This window comes from Arachis stenosperma, chromosome 5 (genome assembly GCF_014773155.1).
Source record: "Arachis stenosperma cultivar V10309 chromosome 5, arast.V10309.gnm1.PFL2, whole genome shotgun sequence".
NCBI lineage: Eukaryota > Viridiplantae > Streptophyta > Magnoliopsida > Fabales > Fabaceae > Arachis > Arachis stenosperma.
This window is the reverse complement of record NC_080381.1, coordinates 301,201-328,328: the sequence shown is the minus strand read 5'-3', so window position 1 is coordinate 328,328 and position 27,128 is coordinate 301,201. Positions and strand designations below refer to the sequence as shown.

Genomic DNA, 27,128 nt, shown 5'->3' with positions numbered 1-27,128 from the left:
AATTCATGTTAAAATTTTTTCTTGTAATTAGAAAAATAAAGCTTTAACGGGCAACTGAAAAGGACTAGCCCATGAATGGCCCAAAACACCTTTGACCAGAACCAAAAAGGAACAACATTTGGTTGACCAAAAATAAAAAGGAGCAACACTTGATTTTCGTCCATGCTCTGTTGTTGCTTTGTAATTTATCAGTTTTATTTTTTGCCCCCTATTATTATAGATTTACAATTTCTTCCAATTTTGTTTTACATTTAATTTTCAATTGGATATTCGATTTTTCGAACCCATCTAACTCATATTTAATCGGTTCTAATAGCTCAAGTTCATTCATAAAATATCTCTTATTCGATCCAAGATAAACCGATTGAAGTTTATTAATTTGATTTTTTTTTATACTCTATACACGTATTTGCATTTATATATAAATACATGAAAAAATTTAGAATATTCTTTAAATATCTGTATTACGAATTTGGATAATTGTATCAAATTAATTTAAAAAGTAAATTATATTACTACCATATAAATTACAATTGTTTGAATAAAATTTGATTAAATCAAAAAACAAAAATAAAACTAATACGAATAAAATTTGAACTCGCAACTTTTAAGTGAGTTTGAAAAAATTATATCATTTGAATTATAACTAGTAAATTCCAAAGCAAGATAATTAATAAAAACGAAAATTATAACTTTATATTTATTAAAATTAAAATTCCAAAGTACAATATTTATTTTTTAATAAAAAGGTTAAAAGATAGAAACAATAATTGTTGGAAGGTTAGGTGGCGTGCGAGCAACGTTAGGAAAATGCCACAGTCCACAGAGAATCTTAGCCACAGGGTTACTTGGAGAAGAGGGAAATAAACACAGAAAAAAAAAAAAAAAAGACCTAAGTGGGAAATGGGAATATGTCCTGAGAAGTCGCCACCTAAACCCACCGACTTTATGATTACGATTTTTTGTTAATAAACCATTCTCTTTCCTCCTCGTCTTCCACCCTCACCTCCGCCGCCTCTTTCTAGGGTTTTTTTCTTTTTCTATTTTTTTCCTTTTTCTTTCCCTAACCCCTATCAATAGTTTTGCACTGAGAGAAATTATCAAAAAAAAGAAAATTAGAAAAAAGAAAAGAGAGAGCGGAAACAAAGTGGTAGGGCTGTTGTGTTTTGTGTGTGTTGATTATTTTGTGCGCAGGTAGCTTTCAATCTTCTGTTAATTCCTCAATTTTTGTTTTCTATGCCCGGAATTTCAATCAATTGTTGTTATGATTTGCAGCTTTTTTCTTCAAACAATAAATATGTTTTTTTCGGCGTGTTGAGTGTTTGACTTTTCGCTTTGGTTTGGATTCTAATAGATCGGGGTTGGATTTGGTTCTTCGGGTTGTATGATTCAATTATGTGGTTTTTCCATTAAATTTTGAGCTGATTTTGCTGCTAGAAGTGATAATGAATTATTGATGCACAGTAATTTTATTTATTTATTTTGGTAAAAATTATGAGTTGATTCGTTGAGTTGGTTATTTGGTCTATTGTTTTGCTGTTTTGTAAAAATAATGTTTTCCCCAACTCCTGATTTTAATTTGAAATTTTATTACTAGATTCCATGGTAAGGAGCAGGGCTGTTTCAGAGAAAAGAATGTGCAGTATGAACCCTAAATTCGGTGATGGGTATGATTAAATTCTTATATTTGATTACCTATTTTTTAAATTAGTCTTAATTTTGACTGGTTTGTGATTTTTTTTTGAAGGTTTCTTTTTGATTAATTTATTTAAATTATCGTTTGCCTTCTATGCTTTGCTCTTTAGTTCCAGGCACTAGTACAAGCTTAGTTGTTTATGCACTATGCTACATAGCCTTGCTTTGCATGTGAATACTTACATGATGTCTTGAGGCTACAATTTTTGAAAGCTTGCCGTACATTGTAGTGTATATGGGCAAGGTTGAAACATGCTTTTTTCCTGATAACCTAGGGGTTATTGGTTTATGTTTTTATTTCCAATTTCCATTCCTATTGATTTTTGCTTTTAGGGTTTTGTGAAATAAAAACTGAAAAAAAAAGTGAAAGCATGATTTATTGTTTTCAATGGATCCTCAGTTTTTATTTACAAAATCCTGAAATCAGGGAACACTAAAAATAAAAAATGAAATAAACTGAAATCAATCAGATCTTAACTTATGCACACAGAGGGGGTAGAGCTAAACAGAAAGACTGGTCCATCATAGGTTTTGATCACATAGGTGGAATTGGAGTAAGAGTTTTATTTGTCAGAAACGTGGTGTGTTGGAGTTGGAAGGAAATGTTGGTACATTTTATGAGCTTGGAATTTTCTTTTTTATTTTATTTTCCTTGATGATCCGGTCATCATCCATGCCCTATATACTAGGGTTATTGTTATTATTGTTGGACAGATGATGAGGGATTCGATGATGGTTTATCTGCATCTGCCGAAATTTCTTAAGTATTATTTGGTGTATTCATACTTTCTACTTCTATTGCTATTTAGTGGATTCTTAAAATCTAAGCTGATAATTGGGTCCAAAAGTATTAACTCTAGTTGAAGAAATTCTAGGAAAATTGATTTGTTCAGTTTGTCTCAGTCAAAGATGACAATTCCATGCTCTGCAACCTGGAAATTTCTAGAGCTGTCAAAGTGTGTTCTGCCAGATCAACATCTACATGCTCTGCTTTCAATTTTTGAATTCATCAAATGAACTTATGATCTTTCTATGAGCTCCTTATTTCAACATTACCTTGGGTATGGATGACTGGTGTGGACTTAATATGTTGGTGGAGTCCCAATATGTATTATCCATTGGTTTTGCATTTATTTATTTATGGTTTTGCATTTATTTATTTATTTTTTGGCATTTAGTGATCTTTTAGGTGATGTTTAGAACTTTAAAATAATGCAGGTTAAAATAAATATCATTCTCTGTTTAGATGACCATGCAAAAACTTCGATGATGTTTTTTCTAATGATCTTTGAAAGAACATAGAAAACTGTAACAACTGAGGGAATGTATTGAACTGTGGGATGGGGAATTATGTAGAAGCCTTTTCTTATTGTCAAGGTACATGATCAATATTCTGATATTTGCTCTAAGGGATTCTGAATTGGAATTCATATTTCTTTTAACCCTATTGTCTTGAGGTGTTTGTGGTTATTGGTCTCATGAAGATCAAGTGTCATTGAGTAATTGAGTAATTATTGAGGTATCTTTAATATAGATTGAATCAATATGGCCTGGATTAAATTGGCATTATCTTCTTCATTATTTCATTTATATAACTTATCTTAAAAGCTTTCTGTCCATCTACCTCTACTGTTGTCCTTTGAGCAATGATGATTGCTTATTTGCTATGTTTTGTTGATTTCATACTTGGTTTTCTTTTTCTATTTGTTATTTTGTGGGAGGCAGTGCTTTTGCAACAATTGACTTGACAGAAGTTTGGTGGATTATTTGTCTTGGAATTCTTTCATTTAACATTTTCTCATTATTTATTATGTCTAATTTATGATTTATAATGAACAAATTATTATATATATCACTTCAACATTCTCAGAAGTTTTAAACATCCAGGATCGGCCAACTATTCTTGATGTCATGGTCTTCACTATCACTGCCACAGTTTGTTTAAAACTGCTGAAGATCTACAGTTCATTTTGACTGCTGCAACTAAACTTTTATATTTAAAAGTGTGTATAGATATTGATTTAGTCGTTAGAAATGGAATCCAAAACCGCAAAGGCATTGGATAGGGTTGTGCTCAATCTGAAGCGAAAGCGAGCTGCCCAGTATGTTGCATATTTGAATGGAGGTTCACGATCAGTGTTTCCTCAGTGTCCATCATTTGGGTTACCAACAAACAGGGTTGGCAAACGAATGAGATTGGGCAGACATAAAAGCAAGACAACAAACTCTGGGATCCATATTGGACAGTCATTAGTTAGGTATTATTTAAACTACAAAAGGAGTGGAAGGCCAGAACGTTTGATGTTCTATCAGAATGGTGAATGGCTAGACTTCCCCAAGGATGTTGTTGACTTTGTTAAGAAAGACCTTCAAGTGAAGAAGGAGGCTGTGGAGGTAGAGTTAAATGGTCATCATCTTGTTCTAGATTTTTTGCACATGTACCGGATGGATTTGAAGACTGGTTTGCAGCAGCCTATTGCTTGGATTGATGAGAAAGGGTGCTGCTTTTTCCCTGAAATCTATGCTGCTTGTACTGAACCTTATCATTTCTGCCGACCAGAGGTTGGAAAAGGTCATGACTCGAATGAAATAAAATTACATTTAGAAATTGAAATAAATGGGGGGGATGAATCCAAGTTGAGGGAATGCAGTGGGGAAACCAATGCCCTAGTTCAGCATATTGAGGTGGATGCTAAACAAGCCTGCAGTCAATATGAAGTAGGAGTTGAAGATAGCAATAACAAAATGGACTGTGGAAATGGTGGTGAAGCCACTAAGAAAAATAAAAATACTGGTTTCAATGCTTATAGTGAATTTTTATATGGAAAGTTAGATGTGGATACTGTACAGATTATGTTCCTCAATGGAATGAGTAGTTTTGGAAGTACTGACATAGTTGAAATTTCTCGTTGTTCCATTCCGTTGATGCAACCACGATTGGAGCTATTCCAGAAGCAAGCAGAGGTTACTAAAAGCTGTCGTGGGGATGCTAATGTTCGATATGCATGGCTTGCTTCTTCCAAAGGAGAACTATCTGCCATCATGAAGTATGGGGTTGGTCACACTGTATTATCTGCATCTAAATGCACATATGGCATTGGTGTTCATCTTGCAGCTGCAACCTGCCCTTATGCCAGGTTGAGTTTTATTATTAATTACTTAAAACATAAAGTCTATATCATGTATTTTGTTTATTTTTCTCTTTGTATGTTATTATTTGATACACAAATTCTAGATTATCATGTTGTAATGGTTCGAAAAGGATTCAAGTTTGGCTTATTTACAGTGCAAATTATTGTGATGTTGACGAAAATGGGGTTCGGCACTTGGTCTTGTGTCGTGTAATAATGGGGAACATGGAGCTTGTCCATCCTGGCAGTAGACAGTTTCATCCCAGTAGTAGTGACTATGATAATGGGGTAGATGACGTTCAAAGTCCGAGTTACTATGTAATATGGAGTATGAACATGAACACCCACATCTATCCAGAATTCGTTGTTAGTTTCAAGGTTTCTTCTGATGTTGAAGGTGATACATTTTTCTATTTTTTTTTAATCTACAGTTGATTTCTGTTTTGTTAATGATAAAAGAACTTGTACTTTTTAATGAAAAGTTTGTACTTAGAGTTTATCAGAGGCAACCTAGTTGATGGAGAAGTTAGGTTTCATCCACTGATTGTTGATATCTCCTTGTGGTTGGGGGACTCTCACATTCAGCAGATGTTACATCACTGCAAATCTGGTTCAGTGACATAGCCATGTGTTTCTGCTGCTAATCCCTGTATGACTGCTATTCACTTTGGAATTCTTTTTCTCCTTGATCACCAATACGTTATACTTTCTACAGGCCATCTTTGTGGAGTTGATAGTAAAAGTAATGTTGCTGGGATTAATAAAGCTGATCATGGTCCTCAGGGCTTGTTAACTTGTGATTCTTCTACAATAGATACTGTAAGTTGCTTGGTATTTGAGTATCACATCCAAGTTTGCAAGTCGAAGGCAGAGTATTTATTTTTTTATCGGTTGTTTTAAAATTTACCAATGTATGCTTTTTTGTGTTCATTTTTATCTTTTCAAATATGTTTTTCTTTCTTTTAATTTATCTCCAGATATAGAGAAAAATTATGCGGTTTATATTTTGTAACTGAAACAAAGCTGTTGTTAGCTTAGTGTTTGCTGGCTGAAAGTAGATGATAACTGTCAATACCTAGTGGACTAAGTACATGAATATTGTGGAACTGAAAGCTTCATGAGATTTGTCTAGTATAAGTAGTTCGCGAGTCATAGGATATATTCAACTCTAAAAGTACGATGTTTTAAGTACTGTGAATAGTCACTGCAAAAGATTTGATGTAGTAGGCACTGGTTTATTGAATTTGCTTCTACCTTTTAATTCGCATATCCATTTTGTACATAATATGACAATCTGCCTCTGGTGATGTTACGTTTGATTTTCTCTATTAATGTATGTTTTAATACTTGAAAGTTCAAACGGCCGTTTATAAAATTCTATTTTGGATGTTGCATATTTTCTTGATTAGGGATCCTTAAAACAATTATCGGGTATTTCGTTGGTATCTCTCTATATTACATGGAACAAGTTCACTTCTGATCATTTTTCTTTCCATGTGTCAATTTTACAATTGAATATTTACATTTTATTGACTGATTTTAAGATCTTTAAATCTTATAACCAATTCCGGAATGTGCTATGCATCAGGAGAAAGCTGCAAGGGTCATTGCTAGTGCGCCAAAAGCTCCTAAATCCCCATGGATGCCTTTCCCTATGCTTTTTGCTGCCATCACAAATAAGGTTCCTCCCAAAGATATGGAAGCTATCAATATGCAATATCAACAATTCAGGGTATGTATAGTTACACTAAATAGATGCCTGTGTCTTCCTTGATGGAATATCTCTTAACATATTATACATTCGTATTCTGTTATCACCAGTCAAAGAAGATAACCCGCGATGAGTTTGTCAAGAACTTGAGGTTGATAGTTGGGGATACTCTCTTGAGGACCACAATAACAGATCTTCAATGCAAGGTACATATAAATTTATTTCTCCTAACTGCATTACTCGCTGACGAGAGTGGGTGGCTACCATGTCAAGATTCTTATTTTGACCTAATGTGGTATGTTGTGCATGGTTTCATGCTCCTGTTAAATATTAAAATTGGCTGCTTGCAGATGCCATCAAAGCTACGTGTGAACTAGGGCCAAACAACAAAGGAGGCTGAAATCGTATTTTTCTAAGGAGGTGACGGTCCTTGTACTTGATTTGTCGCTATAACATGGACAAGCAAAACTTGTGAATATCGTTAGCTTTTAGATTTTATTTAGTGCTTTTCGTTCTCATCCTCGAGTTTGAACCCAGAATGTACTAGCAGTTGGAACTTTATTTTTTTTGGTTAAGAGCCATTGGAACTTTGTTCTAGATGATTTGAGCCATCTGTGATCAGATGCACTGTCGAGCCTAATAATTTTGCTTGTATTAGGGGGGGTTTCGTAATTAGAACTCTGCTTTGGGGTGCTCTATACATATTTGTGTCTTCGCGCAGTTGAAAATGAGTTTTACTTCTACTGTTGGTTGTTGAATTGAAGCAATATTTTATGTAGATTTTTTATGGGGTGTCTGCATTTTTCACCCTTGCAATTTTTTTGTTAGATCCCAAGGTTGCCAAATTGCCAATTAGGCGTTTAGTGGTATACTGTTTATATTTTATAGTTTGAGGCTTCAGGCTTATGGCATGTCGTAATTCAGAACTCAGCGAGAATACCTCTGATCGTAATATGTTTTAATTTTACAAGTTCAAGTGCTATACAATAATAGTATTATTTACATTCCTAATTACTGGTCAGAACTAAAGTTCAAACTTGTTCCTAATTCATATTATAAAGTTTAGGGTTCAGGGAGGAAGTGGAGGGGACGATGTTGCCATTGCATGCCTGTAGTTGCTTAGGATCTAAGGTTGATTTAGGGTTTAAAAAACGAGTGAAAGAGATGATGGTGCTGTTGCAGCTACTTTGAAAAAGTTTGAGGGGGGAGAGCAAAGGAAAGAAGAAAAAGGAATATAACAGAATAATTAGCATTTTCATTGCCACTTCAATGAATTTTGTTAATAAAGATTTTTTTTTACAGTTGAATATTTTTGCAGTGTTTTTAAATAATATGTTCATAAATCGGGAGTGAAATTCGTAGTTTATTCTAAAACAAAATAAAATAAAAAGTAAATGTTTGCAGGCTAATATAGTGAATTAAGTTTTAAAATTGTCTTTTTATGTTAGCGTGTGCACTAAAAAATAGTCTAGGTATGTACAATCAGCAAAAGTGTATTTGATTAGTTTTTCAATTTTTTTTTGCATCAAGTGACTGACTTTTGTTAATTGCAGGGATGTAATTAGTGTAATTGTGACGTTGGAGACTATTTTAGTAGGCGATCAATTTGCGAATTAGTCCGAGTTTAACTTCTAAGTTATAAATATAATAGAATAAAAAGGACGAAGTCTTTTTACTTCCTCTTTCGGAATATTTTTATTTTATTTAGATATAAGAGTAGAGTGACAATTAATTTTTTAAGGACTTTGTCTTTAAACTAATTAGTCACTAAAAAAATAATATCAATTAAAATTTTCATAATAATAAATGATGAATATATGTCTTTTTGTTAGTGCAACGAAATAAAATTCATATATTTTATTTATAGTGGTGCGTTTTTATTACTGTAACATAAACATCAAAATAATATTTTTTAAACAGTAAAATATTTATCATCTTTTAAAATTTTATATAATCTTTATCAATTATTTACGAATTTCATGAATTTTTATTTCAAAGATTAGTATCTATATGATAATTATTCATAAATAACAATAATTAATGGTACATATTATATATAAATATTATCATTAAATTTTAGATAATAAATTAATTAAAAAACATATCATATCTATCATTTATTATCAATGAGAACTAAATTAATATATTTTTTAAAGATTAATTAGTTTGAAGTTAAAATATGCAAGTATCTTGTCATGGTTCAACTCTAAATAGAATTAAGAATATTTATCTATTTTGGTTCTCAAAGAATTTTGGATCAGATACTTTAATTTCTAACTAAAATTAATTACTCAATTGATTCCTAACAATTAATTCCGTCAGTCACTTAGGTCTTTTACTCCGTCAACTCTAATCGAGGATAAAGTAGTCCCTGACAACTCTAACAGAGGACAAAATAGTCCCTAACCTCCTCTATTTGGAAACAACATTGTTTTTTTCCAATTCTATTATATCTCGCAAAACACTGACAATTTAACACTGTAACTTTAAGCTACACAATGCACACTCTGCAACTTCAATGTTCACAAGAAGAAAAATTCTCAACTTGTTCTCAACTAATTCATACTCAAAACTAATGACTATGTCTCTCAAATACTTGTCATCTTCAATGGATCTCATAAATTTAGAGAGCAAATCTGATTTGTTAAGATCTGTCATCGTCGTCGCTATCTCCCTCCTCCTCTGCCCTTGTCTACCACTCCAATCGCTTCCTTCAGCTTTTTCTTCGAACCAATGTTCAGTAATCACTTTAGTTTCTATATGAGTGGCAACAACGACATTGCTTGTTGTATTGAAAACTTGGATGCGAGGTCGAAACTGTCTGCCAACTTGGATTTCGGAAAAGAAGGAATGAAGCACTAGGGTCTATTTTAAATTAAATGAAAATTTGCATATGATGTCGAAGGATAATCTTTTTATAATGTCCTAATGTCTAACAATCTATATTGCTTGCCGAATAGTGGAAAAAGCCGTGTCCTTGGAGTAGTTGTAGAACTTGATCTTGAGAATGTGGTAGACGTTGTCAAGGTTGGAGGTGATGCTGTTATTGAAGATGTAGAAAGAGATGCGTGGATGAAGTGCAGAAAAAGTAGGTGTACCAGTCACAGAGATTTAAGAAATATGTGATCCATAACATGTTGAGGTAGGTGCGACATGCATGGTAGTTACACCATAACTTGATCTTGGAGTTGAAGAAGAGGAAGGAAAAAATGGAAAAGAAAGTGAAGAAGGAGATTATGAATGTTAAGGTTGTGCGATATATTATGAAAATTGGAAAAGAACATTGTCGTTTTCTAACAAAGGAGTCACGGGTCATTTTGTCTCCTATTAGAATTGTTAGGGACTATTTTATCTTCCATTAAAATTGACAGAGCAAAAAATCTAAGTGACTGACGAAATTAATTGTTAAGAACCAATTGAGTAATTAATCTTAGTTGAAGACTAGAGTGTACAAAATGGATAAATAATCTAGAATTAATTATATATTATTACAGCCCAAGCTAGCACCGTAATAATAACGATGACGAAATCTCAAAAGCTCCCCAATTTAGTGGAAAGTGTTCCCTTTTCCGTCTTCTTTCTTCTTCCTCCTCTTCTTCTTTTTTTAATTTCAGAAAAAATTATATTTACAATTGCAATTTTCTCTTTGTTGAGAGAGAGAGAGAGAGGTTACGTCAATGGCGGACCAGAGGAACCAATGGAGCTGGGACGTCACCGGCTTCGAGCAGTTGAAGCCGCAGTCGCCGGAAGGAGGCAATCAGAGGCTGAATGCGTCGCCAACGAGATGGCAGTCCATGTCCTCCTCTCTACCTCCGCCGCAATCCGTGGCTTCCAAGGTTCAGCGATTGAAGGAAAATGTTAAGGTAATGTGTTTTTCATTTCCATGCATACCTTCCTTCTTCTTCTTCTTGCTCGTAGTTGAAACTGGAATTTTAGTTCTGAGCTTGTTTATTCGTTATTTCTTCACTTATAAGTTAACGAACGGTTCTTTATCGGTTTTTTTCCCGGGAGAATTGTAGTGACTAGAAATGAGTTAGTTTTGGCATTTGAGAAACTTTATTTATTATTTGTTTTGTTCGATTTCTTTGCAGTTTTGGAATTTTTTTTTCTCAAAAGAATATAATGTAGTTGGAATAAGATAGCATGGTGATTAAATTCGTAGTGTTGAGAAGGAGTAGAATTAGATGGAGCGGAATAGAGTGGAGTGGCATAATTGTTTCACTCCATTTTGGATATATTCTACTTCAATAGAAAGGAATAATGATTAAAAAAATGTCATCTTTGTTATAACATGTTCTTTATGTTTTCATTTTACTGATTCAGAAAATGACACTTGCCTTTGCTTCTCTGCTACGCTTATCGCATTGCATTGCTCTGCATCTAAGGAGCATGACGAAATTCTTGTTGTTTATGTGTCTTCGCAACTGCTCAGGTTTTGTTTGTGTTTTGAGGCTACGGTTTTGGCTCAGTCTGTGCCGGATCCAGAACTGTAGACTGTAGTCAGTGAAAGAGAATAATTTTTGTTGAAATTCATTACTGTATTGATCAAGATGGATAATTGAAAAGAAAATTAATAAAATCAGTTAGAAACTAATTTGGGTCAAAAGCAGTATTTTTTTTACCTTAAAATTTCATGAAAAGAAAAAAAAAAATCTGAAAATAATAAGGTTGTGATCTTGTAAGGTGCATCCGAAGTGAGAACTATGATATTATATTTTGAGAGTAATAAGACTATTATGTTATTTGCTGACCAGGAAATAGGCACTGCCTTTTGGAAATCTTGTTTAGGATAGTAGAAAAAATGTATTGTTTGGGTTGTTTGTAGTAGGTATTAATTTCCAACCTCCATATGACCATGTGCTAAAATTTTTTTGTATATGTGCTTTTTCTGAAATGCCTTCATATCATTTGAAGTACTTGTACATTAAATAAGCTCGGTTGATGTTTTGAATATTTTTGTTTCTGTGGTGTCCTGGTCAATGTTCTCGTATCATGCAATATATGTTTAGGCATGTCTTAATAATCTCATCAGGTACTTTGCACAGCTTGCTAGAAAAGACTACTTGCAGTTAAGACAAGAAGCAACTGAACTTCAGGCATATGCAAATGCAAAGCTTGATCGAGTTACACGATATCTTGGTGTTCTTGCTGAGAAATCCCGCAAGTTAGGTACATCACTATATTGTATTGATTCACGGTTCTCTAGATATGCAGAAGGTGTAGGTCTGCCATTTTTCTTATTGATTCTTTTTCTTGACTGGGTCAGACCAAGTTTAGATGAATTGAAGAATATAAGTGGGCATTCATGGAGAGAGAAGTTATTAGATAATCCCTCTTTTGTAAATGTGATGTTGAATAAGCTGAACTGCTGAACAACATTTGAATAGGCAAATATAGGAGTGCTTATACTTGAAATATGAACATTTAGAATTTTGATGATTCAATAAGGTCTGTGATTCTATAGTCAGAAAATATTTGTAAAACAGATACTGGTCAAGCTGTTTCCAGCAATCATAATAACAATTTCCATAAGCTAAAATGTTAGCTAATGAAAATGAAAATAAGCCCAAAAGAAAGAAGGGTTTGTAAGGCTGTTTTAATTAGCTCATCCAGACAATCAAAACTTCTCATAATTTCCTATTTGTATTAGAGAGGCCCAAGTGAGCTGCAAATATGTAAATGAGCCCATCCATAAATTCTTGAAATATTTTTGTTCAAAGTGTTGCAAGGTCTAATATTCTGTGAGCCATAAAATTAGTTCCATGCAGGCTTGAGACTTTTTCTTTAAACAAATGTTGGAAGCTTTTCTATTTTATTTATTTATTTTCTTTTATTTTTTGAAGTTTTTGAGAAAGCACGTTTTGAACAAATATTCTGATGCATGCATATCATAGTATTTGCCTTTTCTTGTAAGCTATTCTGTTGTTTGCTCTTGTGATTTTATATCTTGAATTTTGTGGCTGCTTATGATTGCTAGATCAAGCTGCCATTGAAACTGAAGCAAGAATATCTTCAATGATCTATGAGAAAAAGAGATTGTTCAATGACTTATTGACATCCAAAGGTAATTAGTATGTGTAATTTCTTTATTATTGTTAGTTTCCTTGTATTGATTTCAGGTTTTCCTCAAAGATAATGTTTATATATTACGTAATGTAATGAAGTATATTGTTAGTGGAACACACAGGTAATCCCTATATTGCATGGCCTCCGTGTTTTTAAGCATATTCAAATGTGTGCTTTGATATCATTTGCAGGCAACATACGTGTTTTCTGCCGCACAAGACCATTATTTGAAGATGAAGGTCCTTCAGTCATTGAATTTCCCAATGATTTTACTATCCGTGTAAATACCGGTGATGAATCCTTGTCTAACTCCAAGAAAGATTTTGAATTTGACAGAGTTTACGGTCCTCATGTTGGACAGGGTAAAGTTGTATTTTATTTAACATCTTTTTTGTGTTCAAACTTCAAAACCTCTTGCATGCTTTTGAATTACCTTGCAATAAATATTCTGTTTGCAGCTGAGTTGTTCACTGATGTTCAGCCACTAGTGCAATCAGCATTGGATGGATATAATGTTTCAATATTTGCATATGGACAAACCAATTCTGGAAAGACGCACACAATGGTTATTCTTTCTGTCTTTCACCTTGTGTGCATTGTGCTCTGGGCATACTTTTGGCCTGCTTCTCAAAAGAAATAAATAGTTGCATGCAGGTCTTGAATTCAATGCTGATTGAAAAATGGAAATCCTATCTGATAAATGAAGTCAATTATTTTACCCATTCTTTCACTTAGTCAAGAATATTGCGCCTAAATTTGTATGTTTGATGTTCATTCATTGTTGTCAGGAAGGACCAGACTATGATCGAGGTCTATATGCTCGTTGTTTTGAGGAGCTGTTTGATTTAACCAACTCAGATTCAACTGCCACTTCTCAGTACCAATTTAGCATTACCGTTTTTGAGCTCTATAATGAACAGGTCCTGTTCTCTTTTACTTACTATATACAACTTTTCTGGTATCCACTGTTTGCTTCCTGGTTTTGGTTGGCATTAGATTATCAAGGCCTTCTTTTTTAAATGTTCCTGCAGGCTAGAGATCTTGTCTTGGTGTCAGGGAAAAGCAAGCCTAAAGTCTCTTTTGGATTGCCTGAATGTTTCATAGAACTAGTGCAGGAAAAAGTTGATAACCCTCCAGAGTTTGTTAGGGTTTTGAAAGCTGCATTTCAGAGTCGAGGAAATGATACACTAAAGATTAATGTTTCTCATTTGTATGGTCTAACTTCCCTGCTCACAACATACATGCTCATATTGTACATTGTTTCATGATTTCTGTTTGTTTTTGCATGATATACTTCAACTGATAGCTTATTTCCACTAAGGTAGTTGGTGATATCAGTGCACTTAGGATGTTGTATTATAATATGTATAATTTTCTTATTTCACAAAAAAAGTTTTGCACTTGGTTGACTCGGTTAAGTAACAATAGAAGAAGGAAGTATGTAATGCATGAATCGTAATAAAATAATGGCCTAATTAAGCAACAAGATCCATTAGTTTGCCTTAGGTTTCTTCAAATTTATTACCATGATAATATTCTGGGGTAAAAAGTAAGTGAAAGATTATTGTGCGACTTTATGTTCATCTGTCCTGTGTTAGTGGTTTTTTCCTTGGTACTGTTCACTAATTTAGACAAGTGCCTTTCTCTAATATGCCTTCATTTTCAGGATTGTCACAATACACATATTTCATAACAATTTGATCATCGGTGAAAACTCATATAGCAAACTCTCTCTTGTTGATTTGGCCGGAAGTGAAGGTTTAATAACGGAAGATGATAGTGGTGAGCGTGTCACAGATTTGCTGCATGTTATGAAGTCACTTTCAGCGTATGTCATTTTAATTCTTAACATTTTTCTTCTCTTTCAACTATATGTTTTATTTGCCTACTAGCCAGCTAATATTTTTTTTATTTTGTCTATTCATGTGATTTGGTTCAAATGTTATCTGTTATCCTAGATTTTTGGTGGTTTGTCTCTTTTTATTACATGGTGTAAATGGTGCTTGCTCAACATTAGTTAACTAAAAAAAAGACTTCTTGCTGTACCACAACCTAGCAAGCTTAATTTACTTTTGGTAGAGGCGAATAGGGTTCATTATATGATCCTTTTATTACCAAATGGTCTAGAGTTCAATCCATTCTTCTTAAATGTTACCATGCAACACATGGTAGGGGAGCCTATACATTCATGCTTCAGGCTGAATGATTTCTTGCATGAGGGAATGTCTTAGATAAAATAAAAAGTTATTTTAAGTGCCTTATTCAATAGTTTAAGTTTTGGGAGAGTTAAGTAATGGTCTCTTATTATAACTAATTCAGCTTGGGGAATTAATCTACAAATAGTTTGCCTCGTATGACTATATCAACTTTGTATTCTCCTTAGGGGGCTTGTTTCTGTTGATATGCCGGTTAACAAAAATTGTACCACTGAAATAAACTACGCTAGCTTCTGTAACAAATGCCAAACAATCTATTCTAATAGATACCTGCAGAATGATGTTTGACCAGGTTGGGAATTGATTTAAAACCCCAAACTGGTGCCATCAAATATTAATAGGTAGTTTCACATAGAAGGACAAGCAATTCATTACATAGAGAAACAGCAACAGAACAATGTTGGAACAGATGGGGAATGGATTGGAATGAGTGCACCACAGAAATGGATTGGAACATATGCATTATGCAAGTTATCGCAACCCAACCAGAGTTTCTCCAAATGTATAACTTATGAATAAACCTACCCTTTTTGTGTTGTGAAGTCTACGGTGTGTCATATGTGCATGCACACAGACCCGTTTGAAATACTTTTTGAAGCACAAATTAGGTGATATGCTTAAAATCTACAAAACTGAATCGTAACGTGATTTCTCCTTGTAAAATCATGATTTCCGTTTTCATTCATGTTGAAGTGTTATAGAAAGTTTAGAAATTTCTCTCATTTCTTGCTGCATTTTATATTTGTCTTTACAGTTTGGGAGATGTTTTGTCTTCTTTGACCTCAAAGAAGGATGCTATTCCTTATGAGAACTCAGTGATAACAAAACTGCTTGCAGACTCGCTTGGTAATTCTTCTTATTTCTATTTATTTATAAACTAATGGTGGCATTTGTGTACTCTTTATAGAGTTAGAGAAGAGACAGTAGAGAGAAGAGAGAAGAGGAAAACTAGAAAGAGAAGTAGGAATTGATAATTATGAATAATGAATCACAAAAGCACTGAATCTGTGCTTGTATACATAGAGAGGAGTGTGTTTTCAGCTAGTTAGTGAAGAGGGGCAGGAGAGTCAATACACACTTAAGTTAGTCAGGAGAATCTGAGTTGGTTAGAGGGAACTGTGGTAGCTGGCACTGTCTTGACAGATCAGTAGCCACTTCTAACTTCTAGACTCTTCTAGAGAATTCCCTAACTCCTATTACTCTCCTGGTCATTGTACATTAGATTCTTGATGTATTGATGACAATAATAGATTGTCTGTGCTTGTCGAGATGTTAAAATGCTTTGACATGTTGGCCCTGGTGGTGGTGTTTTGGTTTGTTAATATAGTGATATCTTATCTATTTGTAAATTCAAGCTGGATAGTAAAGGTCTGTGATGAAAACGATTACTGAAATCTGAACGAAATTTTTACAGCACATCTATAAGATAGGTAGTGTTGTATGTGGAGGATGTTGGGCAGTGAATGAACCCATATATGCCAATTAGTAAAAGGCATACAGTAGCCCAAGTTTGGTGGTATAATGCTAGTAAAGTGGGTTTTTACTCCATCTATGGTTTTTGACTTATTCCACCAATGGATAACTTCTTATCCCTCCACTGTGTAGAAAAACTCTGTTAAAAATGTGAAGTGACACTGTGAACATAATCTGTGGTGCTTTCGTTTGACATAGAAACTGATTCTCAATATAATTATTTATATTGCATTGTCATGATTTGGAATTCAGTTATATTTGCTTAAATTCAGGCACATAATCACCTTTGTTGTAAATTCTCTTTGATGTTTATAGGTGGGAGTTCAAAAACACTGATGATAGTGAATCTATGTCCAAATATTTCAAATTTATCCGAGACATTATCGTCTGTCAGTTTCTCTGCAAGAGCACGAAATTCTGTACTAAGCCTTGGAAACCAAGATACAATGAAGTGGGGAGATGATGTATGTTCTTCCCTATCCCCATTTCTTTCTTTGGCCTTCATCCCCTGCTATCTTCTGTGTGATTTGAAATGTGATTTGCTAGTTTAAAAGAAAGAGACCATATAATGCAAGATTGATTCATATATGTGGTGTAACTGATTAACTTGGTTAGAATTCAGTTCACTATACTTTTCCTTGTATTTGTCCTTCTGACCTTACAAGTCTTTTTAGGTCATTGCAACAAAGAGTTCAAGATTACAATTTTGCTATTTAGATTTAACGTGTCATGGCTCTTATAGGCGAATGATTCCCGGAAGGAATTGTATGCAAGAGAGAAAGAAGTCCAAGATCTGAAGGAAGAGGTTCTGGGACTTAAGCAGCTGCTTAAAGACGCAAATGATCAGTGTGTTCTACTCTTCAATGAAGCTCAGAAGGCATGGAAAGTTACTTCTACATTGCAGACAGATCTAAAGGTATGGTAATTTATTTAAGTGTCATGGATATGGTGGCAGGTTTCTAAAATAGTTTGGCAATGTTGCTTTCTCCATGTAACACACTGTAATGATGTTACTCTGGTAGATAACAATATATTCTTCACATGTGACAAGTAACAAGATTCTTGTTCAGCATTTGAATGTTTCTTATGTGGCTAAATAAACACAACCAAAATATTTCATTTGTTGCATTTGTTTATATATATTTTTGGGCTTGTATTCTAGGTGTGCATTTGGTCAATTACAACTTCTGCAGATGCCATGTTATATTATTTGTTCTCATCAAATAGTAATCCCCCCCCCCCCCCCCCCTCTCTTCTCAAAACTCCAATCTGATATATTGTTGAAAGAAGTCATATATGCTTTGTTTTCTTGAAATATATAGATAATTTTTCACTGTAAAATGTTCTTTGGTTTTCACTATTTTGCAAAAAATCATTTTGTCCTTTCAACATTTGATTGTTACTGTTGAACAAAAGGCTTGCAATGTTTTACATTGTTGTTTCTTTGCTCAGGCAGAGCATATTCTTCTGGAAGATAATCATAACATAGAGAAAGAACAAAGTACTCAGCTTAGAAATCAAGTTTCTCGTCTGTTACAGTTAGAGCAAGAACAAAACTTGAAGATACAACAGCGGGATTCAACCATCCAAACCTTGCAGGTTGATATCCTATTACAAGGAAAGCATTCATTAGACATTTTCACAAATGATTTATCAAGTCCAATTTATAAGTGTTCTCTTGTATAATGATACTTTTTTTTTTTCTGATATAAAACTTAGATGTTCTGAAAATGATGAAAATGAGCTTTGTATGCAAAAGCAAAAGCATTTATATTGTTTTTCTTTTAATAGTTTTACCAGTGTTTTTTATATATATATTGGATAACTCATACATCTCATTAATTTTTCTATTCATGCCCAAACCATCTAAGTCAATAATATTCTACCATATTTTCTTCAATAGGCACTATTTCAACTCTCTCTAACGCATCAATTCCTAATTCTATCATCTCTAGTGTGTCCACGTATCTAATGCAGTAACTTCATCAAGTGTGTCCATTCATTCCTAATCCTTTCATTTCTTATGCTATGACAATGTTCTGAAAATAATGACATTTCAGGATCAACCTTTGTATGCAATTCAGCCAGCTCTTATTGACTTATTCATCTTGGTTTATGATGAGATTTGAGTAGATGAATTATTGAGTTGTGAAATAATCATTCTCATGTAAATCACATTGAAGCTACACTTCCCATCTTCTGTGTCTCTGCATATTCTTTTATCTTGCTAGAGGTTTGGGTATCACTTCCTGTATCCAAATAATCATTAAAGTTGTTATAATCCATTGTGATTTCTTCCGGTCATCACTTATCAGAGCTTTGATTGAAGGAACAACCACTAAGCACAATTTTGAGATGCTCACTGCATTGTCTTCCTTTTACCCATTTAATAGATGTCTATAACAAAATATTCTTTATCTTTGCGTACTCTTAGATAAAGTGTACGCAAAGATAAATAATATTTTGTTAGTCTATTCTTCTAGAGTGAAAATCTTTTGCAAGGATCCTTTTGATTGTGAATAATATAGAACCGGTGGGCCAATTTGTTTAGTTTAGGTGCCAACAAACCATGTCTTTCAATTATTTCATTCCATTGTCTGTTACATGGCACCGTGGACTGACCTGCAGCTATGAGCTATAGCTTTGTTGTATGATGTGGCGTTAGCAACTTTTTTCTTTAGATGCATGTGATCTGTTTTCTTAATACTTGCCAGCTAATATACTTAATGTCTGTTTGTCTTTTTGTTACAGGCTAAAATTGGAACCCTTGAAGCACGATTCAATGAAGCTCTTAGATCCAGCAGCACTGGGTCAAATGGCATGAACTCCATTGGTAGTGGGAATGACATGAATTCTTCTACAGTAAACATGAAACTGGAAGCAGAACTCAAGAAACGTGATGCTCTAATTGAGGTCTGTTATACATAACAATTTATCTGACTGGAATGCTTCCAATATTCCCTTCAAGTAGGATTTTGGTTATTGCTTTAGACTCTTTTACTCCTTTTTTTCCCATCAAAACATCTTTTGCACCCATGTATTCAACTGAGAACATTTTAGCTAAGCAATAACTAGTTGGTCAAATGGCACCAATTCTTGTAAATCTTGGCCTGCCCCTGATGAGATACTTGCTAACCGTCTTAATATTCATTTAAAGGGGAGAATACTAGACCTGCAACTGACTCTTTCGGTTTTTTCTTTTGATAAACTTTCTAGATTAAAAGATCTACTATTTTACTTATCCCAAAAAAGGAAGCATGCACAATAAAATTACATCATGCCATAAGTGAATGTTTATTTTGAAGGATTATTTTGCTGTTTTAAGTTTTGATGTGCTTAATTTTCAATTTAATATTTTGCAGAGGTTGCACGAAGAAAATGAGAAATTATTTGATAAATTAACAGAGAAAAAGTCTTTATCTGGATCGCCTCAGGTAGGCAAATTTTATTTCATAACAAAATAACTATTCTCATTTGTGGTGGTGTATATACATATATTTTGTGTGCATATTAATTAACAAGCTACATTGAATAACTTCATAGTTCCAATAATTGGATTTAATTTCATTATAACTTCATAGTTCTAATAATAGAATTAGACCAGGGATCATTCTTAAGTCTACCTTTTCACATTAGTTTTGGAATTACTCACAGAGCACATCCAAGAGCCTGTGTTATGGTGCATATTTTTTGCTGATGATATCGTCCTTATGGGAGAGTTAAGGGAAGACCTAAATAAGAAGTTGGTCTTATGGAGAGAAACTCTAGAAGTGTATGGTCTGCGCATAAGCCGTAGCAAGACGGAATATATGAAATGTAAGTTCGGTCTAAAAAGGAAAAACCCTAATCTAGATGTGAAGATTGGAGAAAACACCCTACGAAAAGCTAAAATTTTTAAGTATCTTAGGTGCATCATGCAGGATAATGGAGAGATTGAACAAGATGTAAATCATAGGATCCAAGCAGGTTGGTCAAAATGACGGAGTGCATCTGGTTTTATATGTGACAAAAAAGTGCCTTTAAAACTTAAAGGTAAATTCTATCGCAATGCTATAAGATCGGCCATGCTTTATGGTACGGAGTGTTGGGCGGCCAAAGGGGAGTACGAACATAAGCTAAGTGTGGCAGAGATGAAGATGTTGAGATGGATGAGTGGTCATACGCGATTGGCTAAAATAAGGAACGACGATATAAGGGAGAGAGTTGGAGTAGTACCCATGGTGGAAAAGATGGTAGAATCGCGTCTGAGGTGGTTTGGACATGTGAGAAGAACACCGACAGAACATCCAGTCAGGAGGGTGGATGAGATGGAAGATGGACAAGGGGTGAAAGGCAGAGGAAGACCTAAGAAATCCATCCATGAGGTGGTCAAATGAGATCTACATGTAAACGGTCTCCATGATGCATGATAGAGCTCAATTGTGTCGTTTGATTCATGTAGCCGATCCCACCTAATGGGACAAGGCTTTGTTGTTGTTGTATAAAATTATTTTCAAAATATAAGTAAATGTTGATGTTGATATTAGAATAGTTATATATAGATGTTCAATTTATTTATTCTTAAACTTAATATGCGTGATTATCTTGATGTTATGATAACATTCAGGGGTTGGGCTAGTACAGTTCATACATTCACAGGTGAAAAATACTCTGTGAAAAGAGATCTCCTAACTTATAAATATAACTAAATTATTTTATTTTATCACTATTTTCCGCTATGCCTAATTCTTCTGTATTCTTTTGGTGGATTGTAAAACTTCTTCATGTTATTCTCTTCACTAGATAAGTTCTCAAATTCTGTCTCTTCTATGTCGGTTTTCTTTGAGCATATATATGGGATAGATAGCACAACCAAAAATATTGTGACCATTATTTTATTGCCTGATTTCATGCTGTCTATGTAGTGTTTTTGTTTGAAAAAATTCTTCCTTATTTACAGTTTTCAAGTACATCATCCAAGGGATCAGTTAATGTTCAGCCTCAAAATATAGGGAGGTATATTCTAATTTAGTTCCTGTAGGTTTTGTTATTGTATTTTTTTTTAAATCATATGATTCTGGTGATTATTGGCTATATTCTCATTGTTTGGAATATGGAATGATCCCAGCAATAATACAAGATCTCGTTCCATGGATGTTCTTCCTTCACCCTTGGTGACAGATAAAAATGGTGGCGCATTTGCTATAGTTAGATCTGGTTCTGAGAAAGATAAGATTACCCCAGCGGGTGAATATCTTACTGCTGCGCTGAATGACTTTAATCCAGATCAATATGATGGCCATGCTGCCATTGCTGATGGTGCAAACAAGCTTCTGATGCTGGTATTATATTGATATGTGTAGCATTTATTTTGTTGAGAATGGATGAATTATAATGTGTGTGGAGATGTGTCGTATTTTAAGCCTTTTTGGGGGGGAGGAGTTCTCGTTAAAATCCTTATCACAAGTCTAAAATTTAACAATTCCATGTCTCTGGTAATCTGCTAATTACTCATTGGATGGTACAGTGCCTAGATGCACTGAAGGTTTTGGGCAGATCCGCATTGTGAGTTCCATTTCTAGTTGCCAAAATTTGGGCTTAAGAATTATACTCAATCAAGTTTGAAAGTTTATAAATATTTAGTTTGTTTAGGTGTTGTGATGATTATTGGTTTGTTTAATTTATTCTGATATTCGAGACAGAAGAGAAGGTGTACCTGGTGAGACAATAGAATCCCTTATGAATGAGAAAATAAAATGAAACAGTAAGATTAAATTGCTAAAAAAATACCTCTTTGCATATCAGGAATTGAAATTCCTTTAAATGCAGAGAGAATCAATGGAAGGCCATAAGCACAATTATATCCCATAACAAATGTAAGAGCAGACCAAGACACCCTTGAAAAAATTTGCTCTGATGTTGATTGCTCTGCATCTTCTGTCTAGACAAAATAAAGTACGAACAGCATGATAATATCCATTACACTTACAGGGTAGAAATGCAACGATTGCAGGTTCTAGCTGCAGTCATTAAAGGTGGTTCCTTCAGGGAACATGAGATACTTGCTGAAATTAGGGATGCTGTTTTCTCTTTTATTCAGAAAATGGAGCCAAAGCGAGTAATGGATACAATGCTTGTTTCCCGTGTTAGAATCCTCTATATACGATCTTTGATTGCTAGATATCCAGAGTTGCAATCCATTAAGGTAACAAAAATTTGGTATGTATTTGCTGGTGTTCTAGTAAATTGAATTTGGCGCGGATACTCTGATTAATTTGCATATTGGATTGGAAGGTCTTGCCAGTTGAGTGCTTTCTAGAAAAGGCTAATTCTGGACGCAGTAGAAGTTCCAGCAGAGGGAGTAGTCCTGGAAGATCTCCTGTGCAGTATTTTGATGAGCAGATTCGAGGATTTAAAGTGAATATAAAGCCTGAGAAGAAGTCCAAATTTTCATCTGTTGTTTTGAAGATTCGTGGAATCGATGAGGTAATGCCTACATCCTCTAATCTCCTTTTTGATGATTAGTTTACCGATGTAGTTTTCTCTTTTGATCTTTGAGATCCATAAAAGAAAAAGAGTAAACCGTTGTTTTAGCCCTTAGAAGATTAGCTTGTAAGACAGCCTCCTCTCTTGGCTTGAAGCGTGATTAAGCATTGATCTACTTTTGCCTTATGTTGAAATTCCATCTTTATTTAGAAGAATGAATGTAACAAGGATCAAACTCTAAATTTGTTGGTCATAGAAATGTTGATACCGTGTCATTAAACCACTTATCCCAAAAGTTTAAGTTGTTAAATAGAAGCTTATGAATCGTTATATTATCTAATACATTTCAGAAATTCACCCAAAATAAGGGACTATCGTTCAAGGGCCAAAATATTGGTTCACTCAAATTAGATATCGCAAATGTTTTAGGTGCCATGACTAGGTAGTTATTAATATGTGTGGAATGCTTTACTTCACAACAAATCAATCTTTTGAACGTCAAAATGGTGGTTTATATAAAAATCATATACCACTTACCTATCTCGTGTTTTCACCTTTGTAAATGGCAGTTATTAAAAAAATTTTCCATGAAGATACATTCATTCTTTTAATTTGATTGAGGCTTCTTTTCTGCTACCATACTGGCTAAAAAATTCAATCTTTGAACTTAAGTCAAGGATAGAATTTTTTTTTTTTCGTTTATTTCTAAAATTGTTGTTGCCATTAACTTTAAAATTTGAAGTAAACTGCACAGGACACTTGGAGACAGCAGGTAACTGCTGTAAAGTTGAGGGAAATTACTGAGGAAGCCAAAGGTTTTGCAGTTGGAAACAAGCCTCTTGCTGCACTATTTGTACATACTCCTGCCGGTGAGCTGCAGCGTCAAATTAGAATCTGGCTTGCAGAGAGCTTTGATTTTCTCTCTCTTACTGCAAACGATGCACCTGGGGGATCAACTGGTCAGTTGGAGCTTATTTCAACTGCAATTATGGATGGTTGGATGGCTGGACTAGGTGCTGCTCAGCCTTCCAACACCGATGTACTTGGCCAACTACTACTTGAATATTCGAAATGTGTCTATACTTCCCAACTGCAACACTTGAAGGTATGCCTCATCTTAAATCTGTCTGGAGAATAGATTCAGTACAATTCATGTTCTCGACTCCTGCAAGAAGCCTTGCTTACATTGGGGCTATGTGTAGAGAGATGACCAATGAGCGTCTTTGGTGCAAAAAGGGTTTCACAAGTAGCATGCTTTGTTTTTCTTCTAGAAAACTTATAGGAGTGTGTATCTTATACTGGTTTTGTTTTCTTGTCTCCCATTTCTGATATGACATTTTATTAAGCCCAAAAAGTAAATCCTGGTTTAAGGATAGAATATGAGGTTTCTTTGTGTATATGGTCATCCTAAATCCATAAATGATTTATTTTTACTGTTTGACGAAAATGTCACTGAAAATAATCTGCTTTTGTTATTTATAATACAGATCATGTTTTGACTCTATGTTGTACTCCATTTGGTTATCAGGATATTGCTGGTACCCTGGGAACAGAAGAGGCCGAGAATGCAGCACAGGTGGCTAAGCTGCGTTCAGCTCTAGAATCTGTTGATCTCAAAAAGAGAAGGGTACTTTTACTTTATTTAATTGCTATATCTCATTCAAGCACATAATATTTTACAAACTGACTTTTGGATAGTTTCTTCATGAATTAAAAAAAAAAGATTCACTAGTTACTATATGAATGAAGGTTGCATCACTTTCATGGAAATTTTAATATGAACAACTGTAGTGCGGTATTTTGTTTCAAAATTTTCACTTTTACACTTTTAAATTGATTTAATAAGAGCAAGAGCAAGAGGAAGTGGAAGTCCCATAACATTATAATTGCTTTTGTTGCCACAAGCTTATTCTCGGACTTCCAGAGTGTTTGCGTGGTTAGGGGAGAAGATGTAAATGCAATATGTACCGGTTCTTGTGTCCAACTCATGCACAACACCAGTTAGTTATGACCAAGGAGCTCTAAGGGGTTGTTTGTGAGTTGAGTTTGGACGAAAATGGAGAGCTTGTAGCACAAAATTTATTCTACAAGCTTTCCCTTCCCCTCCCCTTCCCTCCAAACCTTAACTCACAGACAACGTCTGAAGGATTCTTGGGAAGCCTGCATCCTAGGCTTCGGTTTGGTTATTTCTTCAGTTCCTTTTGAGCAGAAAAATAGGTGATTCAAAGATGGGGGAAAATGTTGCATTTGACAACAACTTCCATTCTTAAATGCTGTTCTGTCTATTGTCAGTGTCACACTTGGACCATATTAAGTTTTTGCGAAGTTAGGGTAGATGAAGCTTAACTTAAAGAAGGATCCTGATGCAATTTCTTAAATAATTATCATGTGCTCACATTGATTTCTTATCATATTTAGATTTTACAACAAATGAGAAGTGATGTAGCTTTATTTACACTGGAAAATGGTGATTCACCTGTGCAAAGTCCTTCTACTGCCGCAGAAGATTCACGATTGGCATCTCTCATTTCACTTGATAGCATATTGAAGCAAATAAAGGTTTTAGTTTCTTCTTAAAATCTGGTTTTAACTTGAATAAAAATAATAATTTTAACGTGTATTTTATTCAGGATATAACAAGACTTTCTAATATGAATACCATCGGGAGAAGTAAAAAGAGAGCAGTGCTAGTTTCTCTTGATGAACTAACACAACGGATGCCTTCCCTTCTTGAAATTGATCAACCCTGCGCTCAGAGGCACATCGCAGATGCTCGCCGCATGATTGAGGTATGCAAAGTGTTGGTCTGTAGGGCTACATTGTACTCTATACATTACATGCTTATGGTCATCAATATCATCCTCTTTGTATATGGTTGTCCACCTTTTGCCCTGTTTTTTAAGAGTATTTGCTATACACATCCAAGTCTTTTTTGTTAACCAAGTCCAACCAAGTTGGTCTAACATAACAAAAATCAGTTATGACTAGCATTATTCCAAATCTTATTGTTTAATTCGTTAATGACCAAATAACACTGGAATAAATTAAAATTGTTTCATCAGCTGGTTGGGTTTGTAACCGAGTTAAATGCTAAGGAATGATTGGATACAAATTAATTTGAAATGATTTTCTCATTCCTTGTTTTTAAAATGAAATTTGATCGCCCAAATATAAATATGATTTATGATAGAATATTATGATGTCTGATTCATTTACCTATCCATGCTAGTGAGACCAGATTTGGTGGTTGTGATGGTGTTTGTTCAATTCTGTATGAAATTTATGGATTTATTATAGTTTTCTTTGAGATCAACTGGGTATAGCCGTTTTCCTCCAAGGTTTTAGATTCCTAAGCCTTTCTTCCTGTATGGTGTAGTCAATTCCTGAAGATGACAGCAGTCTAGGCAAACCAGTAACAGACCTGGGTTCTGGCTCTGAAACTGATGTGACACAGTGGAACGTCCTCCAATTTAATACTGGCAATACCTCACCATTTATCATCAAATGTGGAGCAAACTCAAATTCAGAACTAATAATCAAAGCCGATGCTCGAGTTCAGGAACCTAAAGGAGGTGAGATCGTGAGGGTCGCACCTAGACCATCCGTGTTGGAAGATATGAGCTTGGAGCAAATGAAACAGGTATTTGCCGAACTACCTGAGGCTCTAAGCTTGCTTGCTTTGGCAAGGACGGCAGATGGCACTCGAGCACGATATTCTAGATTATATAGGACTTTAGCCATGAAGGTTCCATCCCTTAGGAACCTGGTCAGTGAGCTTGAAAAAGAGGGTGCCCTGAAAGATGTTAGGACATAACCTTATGATTGTGAACTAACATGCCTTGAGTCACTTGTGTTAATGGCTACAATTCTTGGTAATCTTAAATTACGATAGTTATTATGCATGCAAATTAATTTTAGTGTGTATTTTTCTGTATGGAACTAACATTAAGATTTGGCAATCGATTACAAGAGGAAACCTTTAGCACAAACCATTGGTTGGAGAATGCAAACTTGTACATGTTTTAGGCTTGTTTACGTTCAAGGCTATTTTAAATAAAATTGAAGGAAATGAGATTAAAATTCGATATGTTGCTAGCAAGGTGGTTAGCAGTTAGCACAAAAGATTGAAAGATTTGCTTCCAATTTCTTTGGAGTCAATCTTCCCAAGCTGAAGGCTTTGCCCAAGGACGTTTGATTGTGTGCAAAATGTAGCTCTCCATGGCAATGGATGTATGTCAGTGTGTCACAAATACAGCACAGGTTATTCTCCTTTAAGGAAGACTCAAATTTAAATGACAAACTTCTTTTCGTGATATTTTTTGTGGGGTTTGGATCCTTTAAAGTTTGAATTTTATTTTAGAAAGTAAAGTG

The 27,128-nt window shown here is 34.4% G+C and overlaps 2 protein-coding genes across 8 annotated transcripts; both read left to right on the top strand.

The window, feature by feature from the left end:
* Nucleotides 1–877: 877 nt before the first annotated feature.
* LOC130981904 (inactive poly [ADP-ribose] polymerase RCD1-like) lies at nucleotides 878–7,364 on the top strand. Of its 4 annotated transcripts, XM_057905653.1 has the most exons (9): nucleotides 883–1,194; nucleotides 1,598–1,667; nucleotides 3,583–4,832; nucleotides 4,982–5,223; nucleotides 5,320–5,436; nucleotides 5,542–5,645; nucleotides 6,415–6,558; nucleotides 6,648–6,743; nucleotides 6,888–7,364. In XM_057905653.1, exons 3-9 carry the CDS (start codon nucleotides 3,730–3,732, stop codon nucleotides 6,912–6,914), a joined length of 1,833 nt encoding a protein of 610 aa, XP_057761636.1. In that variant the 5' UTR covers nucleotides 883–1,194; nucleotides 1,598–1,667; nucleotides 3,583–3,729; the 3' UTR covers nucleotides 6,915–7,364. The 4 variants fall into 4 exon arrangements, 3 of the variants coding, with proteins under 3 accessions (XP_057761637.1, XP_057761636.1, XP_057761638.1); XM_057905654.1 differs by lacking the exon at nucleotides 1,598–1,667 and having other exon boundaries at nucleotides 882–1,194; XM_057905655.1 differs by lacking the exon at nucleotides 5,320–5,436 and having other exon boundaries at nucleotides 886–1,194.
* A 2,709-nt stretch (nucleotides 7,365–10,073) lies between these two features.
* LOC130982822 (kinesin-like protein KIN-14B) lies at nucleotides 10,074–26,669 on the top strand. 4 transcript variants are annotated; one of them, XM_057906926.1, is made up of 23 exons: nucleotides 10,074–10,400; nucleotides 11,583–11,706; nucleotides 12,515–12,601; nucleotides 12,795–12,965; nucleotides 13,062–13,168; nucleotides 13,392–13,523; nucleotides 13,635–13,813; nucleotides 14,270–14,431; nucleotides 15,574–15,665; nucleotides 16,608–16,756; nucleotides 17,035–17,208; nucleotides 17,745–17,891; nucleotides 19,044–19,205; nucleotides 19,655–19,726; nucleotides 21,232–21,287; nucleotides 21,400–21,613; nucleotides 22,285–22,476; nucleotides 22,566–22,757; nucleotides 23,512–23,862; nucleotides 24,286–24,384; nucleotides 25,176–25,316; nucleotides 25,388–25,546; nucleotides 26,134–26,669. In XM_057906926.1, the coding sequence occupies exons 1-23, from the start codon at nucleotides 10,215–10,217 to the stop codon at nucleotides 26,569–26,571; spliced, it is 3,786 nt and encodes a 1,261-aa protein (XP_057762909.1). In that variant the 5' UTR covers nucleotides 10,074–10,214; the 3' UTR covers nucleotides 26,572–26,669. The 4 variants fall into 4 exon arrangements, with proteins under 4 accessions (XP_057762909.1, XP_057762910.1, XP_057762912.1 ...); XM_057906927.1 differs by having other exon boundaries at nucleotides 10,206–10,400; nucleotides 11,570–11,706; XM_057906929.1 differs by lacking the exons at nucleotides 10,074–10,400; nucleotides 11,583–11,706; nucleotides 12,515–12,601 and having other exon boundaries at nucleotides 12,808–12,842; nucleotides 12,940–12,965.
* Nucleotides 26,670–27,128: the final 459 nt, after the last annotated feature.